This window comes from Rana temporaria, chromosome 1 (genome assembly GCF_905171775.1).
Source record: "Rana temporaria chromosome 1, aRanTem1.1, whole genome shotgun sequence".
In the NCBI taxonomy this organism is placed as follows: Eukaryota; Metazoa; Chordata; class Amphibia; order Anura; family Ranidae; genus Rana; species Rana temporaria.
The window spans coordinates 187,299,551-187,308,407 of NC_053489.1; the positions used below are offsets into that span (position 1 = coordinate 187,299,551).

Below are 8,857 nucleotides of genomic sequence, written 5' to 3' on the forward strand. Positions count from 1 at the left end.
TGGTTCCCTTACTACAAATAGCGGCAGCAGCACCTAAGAGCCGATGGAAACATCGAATGGGGTGCCGAGTTGCTGACATTGCTGGATTCCTGGACAGGCAAGTGTCCCAATATTAAAAGTCAGCAGCTACAGTATGTGTAGTGCTGGGGGAGGGGCGGCCCTCCTCTAAGTTCCGCTTTACTTGGCACTACAAATTAGCACATTACAGCTTTGTTATTCTATCCATTTGACACTGGTCGTTTGAATAAGATCAGCTTAAAGTGGTTGTAAACCCATTACAACCAGTTTAACCTCTAGGTAAGCCTAGATTAAGGCTTACCTGTAGGTGCAACAAATATCTCCCAAACCTAAAAGGTCTAAGAGATATTTGCAGAAAATACCGGCACCGATCTCTAAGGCGCATGAGCCGTAGACATCGGGCGCAGGCACACTGAGCGTGCTGCTTCCGATAGCGATCATGCCGTTAAAGGCGGCACCCACACGCATGCGCGGGAGTGACGGCCAGTCACAGCGTCGGAGCAGCGATACCCGGAAGTCACTCCGGGTATCATGGCAGCGAGGGAGGAGGTCACCCTCGAAGCGGGGATTCGATCTCAGGTAATTAATTCATAATGAGCTAGTATGCTATGCATACTAGCTCATTATGCCTTTGTCTTGTAGGGTGTTTTTCTTTAGAGAGGGTTTACTTCCTCTTTAAGTTACAATGATTTGGTATTGCCTTTGTTAGCCAGGGAATCCTGCTCTCTGCACTTCTATTATTATAGACCAACTATGTTTATTTTAACTTCCAATAGTCTGTTTGGGCAAAGCTTTCCCAAACTAATTATTCCCTTTGCTAATTGCTGTGGCCATTGTCAGCACCATATAAACTGTATGTAGCTTCAGCCTTATATTCAGTGATACCATACAAGGCTTCTTGTAAATGGTTAAGAAGCACTCAGTCCAACTTTTGTTCCAGGGGCAGATAGGGAGTGCCCATAGTAATCCAACTAGTGAAGGAAATAGTTCCAAGAAGACCCTGCACATGCTTACAGGGATCAAGAATCAGAGATCAATGTGATGGACTTATACATGTCCTGCTGCTCCGTTACTGACCAACGAGTGGGCTAGGGGTGAGTTCTGGGGATGTTCTGTGTTCGAGGCCCCATTCCCAAGACCTGCTTGAACAGAATTCTAAATCTTAACCAACACCCATATGGGGGACATTTAACTAAAAGTGGTGCACACAGAATCTAGTGCATAGTAACCAATCAACTTCCAGGTTGTATTGTCAAAGCTTAAATGAACAAGCTGAAGTTAGAGGCCGGGTTCACACTAGTCCGACAAACGCTCCGACATTGGGAGCTCATGTCGCATGACGTGTGAAAATTAATGTTTCCCTATGGGAGCCGTCTTAACTGGTCCGACACATGTCGAAGCGACTTTGCAAATGCTCCCTGTACTACTTTGGTCCGACTTTGATCCTACTTCACTCCATTGAATATCATTGAAGTATGATCAAAGTCCGATTGCAGTCTTGCACACTCCGACTTTGACATGCGACTTGTACTCTGCTGATCTTGAGAAGAAACTCCAAGCCAAATTTTGACAAAAAAAAACGGCATGGGTTCCCCTCCGAAAGCATACCGGGCCCATGGGTCTGGTGCGGATTTAAAGGGGAACCCCCTACACCGAAAAAACGGCGTGGGGTCCCCCCAAAATCCATACCAGACCCGTATCCAAGCAGCAGCCCGGCTGGTCAAGAAAGGGGGTGGGGACGAGGGAGCGCCCCCCCTCCTTAACCGTGCCAGGCCGCATGCCCTCAACATGGAAAGGTAGGTGCTCTGGGGCAGGGGGGCGACGAGGAAAAAGACGGAGGAAGCCCAGGCTGGCCGCTGCCGCTAGTAAAAGAGCTACAAAGAAGAAAGCAGCGGCGGCGCAGCCCGGCAGAAGGCACCGGAGAGCGGGAGAAGAACCGGGGAGCGCGGAGAGCAGAAGAAGAGAGCGGAAAAGACAGAAGAAGACCCCTGAAGTCAGAAGAAGACCCCGGGAGAGCGGAGAAGTCGGAAGAAGACCCCCCGGAGCTGACTAATATTTAAAAAACCTATGTAGTGTGTTTATTTTTTTGACACTTTTCCTCCCGGTGAATGGGTAGGGGTACGATGTACCCCATACTCATTCACCTAGGGTGGGGGGCCGGTATCTGGGGGCCCCTTTGTTAAAGGGGGCTCCCAGATTCCGATAAGCCCCCCGCCCGCAGACCCCGACAACAAACGGGCAGGGTTGTCGGGAAGAGGCCCTGTCCTCATCAACATGGGGGCAGGGTGCTTTGGGGGGGGGGGGCGCAGGGCGCCCCCTGCCCCAGAGCACCTACCCCCATGTTGAGGGCATGCGGCCTGGCATGGTTAAGGGGGTGGGGGCGCTCGCTCGTTCCCACCCCCTTTCCTGACCGGCCGGGCTGCTGCTAGGATACGGGTCTGGTATGGATTTTGGGGGGAACCCCACGCCGTTTTCCCGGCGTAGGGGGTTCCCCCTTAAATCCGCACCAGACCCATGGGCCTGGTATGCTCTTGGAGGGGAACCCATGCCGTTTTTTTTGGTAAAATGGCGTGGAGTTCCCCCTCAAGATTCATATCAAGCACAGTGCCTGGTATTGGCAGGGATCCAAGTCGGATCCCCACTCATTGAAAGTCGGACTTCAAGTCCAGGGCAAAGTCGGATCAAAGAAGTATCCTGTTCATGAAAGTCGGATGGATGTAGGACCAATGTAGGATAAATGTAGGACCAATGTAGGATCAGTGTAGGACCAGTGTAGGACCAATGTCGCAGAGCAAAGTAGGATAAAAGTCGTGTAGTATAGTGTGAAGCCAGCCAGAAGCTGGTTACTATGCACAGCTGCACCAGATTCTGTGTGCACCAATTTTTGTTAATCTCCCCCATATATGTAACAACTAGATTTACAACTACTTGCCCATGGTTCTGTTCTAAGCGACAGCACGTATTTCCAAATACACAAACCTGACTCTTCTTTTCTTTCTGCTCCAGAACCTTCTGCAGTGCCTTCTTCTGTTTTCGGGTTAAAGGTTTTTTTGTCGAAACATTCTCATGAATTGTTTTCTTTTTGCCTTTTTTGGAAGGTAACACTAGTGCATTGCTCTTATCCAGTCCCTTTATCTGCTCAGCTCCTAAAATAGATAATAGGTAAGGTAACATTTCTAACTAATTCTAAAGTATTTTTATGTTCTACCTTACACAGGGGGTCTCACCTTCAATCTCCACTTGCACTTGTTGATCGGGATCTGAGGGGTTATCTTCTGTAGACTTTACTTGTTGCCTTGCCTTCCAGTTGTGCTTCTTTCTCATTTTCCCCATGGTGAAAGTCCTGAAAATAACCATATTTTTATAGTCCTTGACCTGACTTTTAACAAGAGGCTACATTGTTAGTAAGGGTTAAGTTTATAGGTAAAGATAAAAAGACAACCAAATGTTGCATTGATGACACCTACTGGTCTCTTCTGTCATAAGTGTTTCTCCCTACCTGTCTGTGGTGATCTGAGCTGCACATGCACAGCGCATTCCACATTTACAACACCTGCTGTGTGCCGTGGTGAGTGACATAATCGTGCCCAAAAAAGACGGACCCTGGAAGAAAGCCTGGGGGAAGATGGAAGCACCCGGCGCCAGTGGAAGTGGTGACAGCACAGCACTGGAGGGCTTTGTTTAACAGGCAAGTCTGCCATAATATGCGGTGCATACTAGCACATTATGGTAGAACACTCCATCAGAGGCTCTTTAAACAGATTGGAGATGCGGTGCATCAGACTGACACACCACATCAATGACAACTGTGGGGCGCGCGATCGCGGGATATCCTTATCACTTCCGATCAGGATAGCACAACCACTTTGCCAACGTCATATTGTTTTATGGCAGGCAGGAAGTGGGTAAAGTGTAACTAAAGCCTTCTATTCTGTATAGTCAGGGATGCTGCCATCCTATCCTCCGTTTGGTCTGCCATGGTGCTGCACATGTGATCAGCTATGACACCAGATATTTGATGGCTTAACAGTTCAACTGAGCACCAACATAAGCCCACTAGTAACTGTAGCAGTTATCATTCATGGCATGCCATAAATGTAACAGTTTTCAGAAAGTAACATTGTTGAATTTGTTCTGCTTTAAAGTGGTTGTAATCCTCAGACATGAAATGTGGACAACAAAGTATATCTCTCTATAGTGTACGCTTGTCTCATTTAAAAGCCCCAAGTATAATTTCTGTCTGCTTCTTTGTTCACCTGCTATCAGCATGAATCACTTCTGACAAGTTTTCCTGACACCAAGAGAAAAAAAAGGTGACAGGGGAAGGATCTCCAGCTGATTGACAGGCTCAGCTCTGTTCCTGTGTGAAGGAGGTGAGTCTCTTTCCTCCAATCAGGTCTCAAAACTTTCATCACTGAGGTCTGCACTGCAGTGTGTAACGTCAGCTCTCCACCCCCTTTTTTCAGAAGTTTCAGGGAAGCTTTATAATTCAGCACTTTGAACGGATGTAGAGGAGAGAAGACTGAAGATAAACAGATACAACTTCCATAGGAGGATTTGTGTCATCTTTATGTATCATCTGAGGCCAGTCACTTCACTGGATATATGTGAGGGTTTACAACCACTTTAAAGCGGGAGTTCACCCAAAAATAAATGTTTAACATTACATTCAGCCGAGTTGTCCTAATGACAATCGGCTGTTTTTTTTCCCCGTACATATCGACTTTCACCGCCACTTCCGGGTATGTCGTCTTCGGGACTGGGCGTTCCTATCTGATTGACAGGCTTCCGACCGTCGCATACAGCGCGTCACGGTTTTGCCGATAGAAGCCGAACGTCGGTGCGGCTCTATACGGCGCTTGCGCGCCGACGTTCGGCTTCTTTCGGCAACTTGTGACACGCAGTATGCGACAGTCGGAAGCCTGTCAATCAGATAGGAACGCCCAGTCCCGCACAAGACATACCCGGAAGCGGCGGTGAAAGTCGGTATGTACGAAAAAAAAAAAAAAACAGCCGATTGTCATTAGGACAACTCGGCTGAATGTAATGTTAAAAATTTATTTTTTGGGTGAACCTCCGCTTTAAGGCTATGTTTACACCATGAATCACACAGGAATGCACTGTGCACTCACATATGATTCAGTGCAGTGCGATTGGAGCCCATTCATTTTTCAAATCACACCGCATCGTACCGAAGTCGTCCATACACTGCTTTTGGAAACACACTGTATCATGCGATTTGGTTCAGGCAACCCGCTGCATTTGGGGTGTAGTTACAATTACACTGACATCTGCTGTAGATTGCCAGGGCAGTGTGTTTTGAATGTGGTTCAGGAAACCGGCACGGATCACGGGTTTCCCACACCATGTTCTAGTATGAACTGGGGCTAACTGTCATACTGATGTCATACCTTGGAGTACAGGACACAGGCCGGAAGTTCATAGACCCTGCCCATAGCAACTTAAAACCCAGCATTTGCCTGGTGTTCTGTACTGTACAATGAAAATACTTGTTTGTTATTCCCCATTTAGGACAGTGCAGGAAATGGTTAAATCCCAGTCAGGATATTTCGCCATCAGTATCGGATTTAACCTGTTCTCGTCCGTGCTACAGCCAAATGATAGCTACAGTGCAGACCTACATTGCCGGGAGGCCGTGAATAGACGTCCTTCCCTGCAAGGGGCTGTGATCTCTAGTCAATGAGACTCCCAATCCTGACCCCTTACCACGTGATCAGCTGTCAGCCAATGACAGCAGATTACATGATGTAAACAGAAGATCGATAATCATTTTTTTTTCCTCATGCAAAATAGTCGATCACTGGCTTCTGTGTAAGGGACATCGGTCATGAAGAGGAAGAGGCACAGCCACCTCATCTGTACCCACCAGTGCCACCTTCCAGTGCCCACACAGTGCATATCAGTGTCACCAATCATTGCCAACTATCAATTCCCACCAGTGGTGCCAATCAATGCCTCATCAGTGCCACCTAGCAGTGCCCATCACTGCCACCTATCAATGCCCTTCAGTGCCACCTCTCAGTGCCCATCAATGCAGCCTCATCAGCATACATCAATGAAGGAGAAAAATTACCTGTTTGCAAAATTTTATAGCAAAATATAAAACTGTTTTGTTTGTTTTTCATAAAAAAACAAAAACAAAGCAGATCAAATACCACCAAAAGAAAGCTCTATTTGTGGGGGGAAATTATAAAAAATGTATTTGGGTACAGAGTAGCATGACCGCGCAATTGTCATTCAAAGTGTGAGAGCGCTGAAAGTTGAAAACTGGTCTGGGCAGGAGGGGGGTTTAAGTGCCCAGAAAGCAAGTGGTTAAAGGATTTTCCTTCACATGTTAGGGAGAAGTGATGTAAATACCTGGAACATGGGAAGACTCCATTCTACCCCTGATCTGATGACAAATCCAAACATGGGACTGTCTCTCACTTTCAGTTCCAGAGCCTGTAGTCATCAGAACAAGAGAGAGCGAATCTACCCAGCGGGGACACAGCTAGAAAAAGCTGAAGGGGTTCTAACCCCTCACTGCTCTATCCAAAAACAAGAAAAAGTACACATAGTCTATGCAATCTAATGCTACCAACATAGATTAACATCATATGGCATCCCGGTTTGAGGGTCGTCATTGGCATGTACTATAGTGTGTGTGTGAGCCCCAGCCAGCAGAGGATGTATCCCAGCATGCTCGTTGTCATTTCTCATAGTACTGGCAGTGTGTACATGTACTATAGTGTGTGTGTGAGCCCCAGCCAGCAGAGGATGTATCCCAGTATGCTCGTTGTCATTTCTCATAGTACTGGCAGTGTGTACATGTACTACAGTGTGTGTGAGCCCCAGCCAGCAGAGGATGTATCCCAGCATGCTTGTTGTCATTTCTCATAGTACTGGCAGTGTGTACATGTACTACAGTGTGTGTGAGCCCCAGCCAGCAGAGGCTGTATCCCAGAATGCTCGTGTCATTTCCCATAGTACTGGCAGTGTGTACATGTACTATAGTGTGTGTGAGCCCCAGCCAGCAGAGGCTGTATCCCAGAATGCTCGGTGACATTTCTCATAGTACTGGCAGTGTGTACATGTACTTTTGTGTGTGTGAGCCCCAGCCAGCAGAGGATGTATCCCAGCATGCTCGGTGTCATTTCCCATAGTACTGGTAGTGTGTACATGTACTACAGTGTGTGTGAGCCCCAGCCAGCAGAGACTATATCACAGAATGCTCGGTGTCATTTCTCATAGTACTGGCAGTGTGTACATGTACTTTTGTGTGTGTGAGCCCCAGCCAGCAGAGGATGTATCCCAGCATGCTCGGTGTCATTTCCCATAGTACTGGTAGTGTGTACATGTACTACAGTGTGTGTGAGCCCCAGCCAGCAGAGGCTGTATCCCAGAATGCTCGGTGTCATTTCCCATAGTACTGGCAGTGTGTACATGTACTATAGTGTGTGTGAGCCCCAGCCAGCAGAGGATGTATCCCAGCATGCTTGTTGTCATTTCCCATGGTACTGGCAGTGTGTACATGTACTATAGTGTGTGTGAGAGCCCCAGCCAGCAGAGACTATATCACAGAATGCTCGGTGTCATTTGCCATAGTACTGGCAGTGTGTACATGTACTATAGTGTGTGTGAGCCCCAGCCAGCAGAGGATGTATCCCAGCATGCTTGTTGTCATTTCCCATGGTACTGGCAGTGTGTACATGTACTATAGTGTGTGTGAGAGCCCCAGCCAGCAGAGACTATATCACAGAATGCTCGGTGTCATTTGCCATAGTACTGGCAGTGTGTACATGTACTATAGTGTGTGTGAGCCCCAGCCAGCAGAGGATGTATCCCAGCATGCTTGTTGTCATTTCCCATGGTACTGGCAGTGTGTACATGTACTATAGTGTGTGTGTGAGCCCCAGACAGCAGAGGATGTATCCCAGCATGCTCGGTGTCATTTCCCATGGTACTGGCAGTGTGTACATGTACTACAGTGTGTGTGAGCCCCAGCCAGCAGAGACTATATCACAGAATGCTCGGTGTCATTTCCCATGGTACCGGCAGTGTGTACATGTACTATAGTGTGTGTGAGCCCCAGCCAGCAGAGGGTATATCCCAGCATGCTCGGTGTCATTTCCCATGGTACTGGCAGTGTGTATATATAGAGCTCAGCACGGATATACCATAAGGAGAAGCGACACTTACTGTTACCTCTACCGATCATTCACCACAATCCCCCAACGTGTGTATGTATGTGCAGGGAAGACACATGCTGCTTCCGCTACACCGGAAGCGGAAGTGACGTACAATGTAATGGCACACCACACAGAGCAGCGAGCGTGCAGTGTGCACGGTGCTTGTCCGTATGTGGGGTGTAGGTTTTGTTGTTGGGAGGTCGGCTAGCACTACGATGGGGAAGGTGTAGGTGTTTAAGTATTAGAGGAGGTGTCAGGAACACGGAGATCTGCTGGTAGGAGCAGGGCGACCTCTGCCAGTCTGCATGGAGCGATAGAAGAAACCCCCTGTAATAGGACAACAGCTAACCAATCAGAACTTGTCTTTTGATATGAAAGTCAGCAGGAAGTTGGTATCTGAGAGGGATACAATGCAGGGTACAGTAAGAGGACAGACAGACAGGGAATGTTCTATTCATTGAATTGTATGATATACCTGGCTTGCTTGTCACGTGAGCTCAGCATGTTAGTACATTGAACGCTACAATCAGATGAAGTGTGTTACTAATATCAGCATGATGTGTGCTGCCCCTCAGAGTCCTTCCTCCTAGGCAATGGCAGAACCATGACCCACATCCCATTCACAACTTTACAACCTGACAATGAGGGAC

At 47.7% G+C, this 8,857-nt stretch overlaps 1 protein-coding gene across 1 annotated transcript in view; it reads right to left on the reverse strand.

Moving 5' to 3' along the window:
- DHX37 (DEAH-box helicase 37) overlaps window positions 1-8,324 on the reverse strand; it is a 78,384-nt gene extending 70,060 nt beyond the window's left edge. The window contains exons 1-3 of the mRNA XM_040347364.1: window positions 8,218-8,324; window positions 3,246-3,361; window positions 2,998-3,164 (exon numbers count right to left, since the gene is read on the reverse strand). Coding sequence (XP_040203298.1) covers window positions 2,998-3,164; window positions 3,246-3,351 — 273 coding nt within the window. The 5' untranslated portion in view covers window positions 3,352-3,361; window positions 8,218-8,324. The remainder of the gene's footprint in view (window positions 1-2,997; window positions 3,165-3,245; window positions 3,362-8,217) is intronic.
- Between the last annotated feature and the right edge of the window lie 533 nt (window positions 8,325-8,857).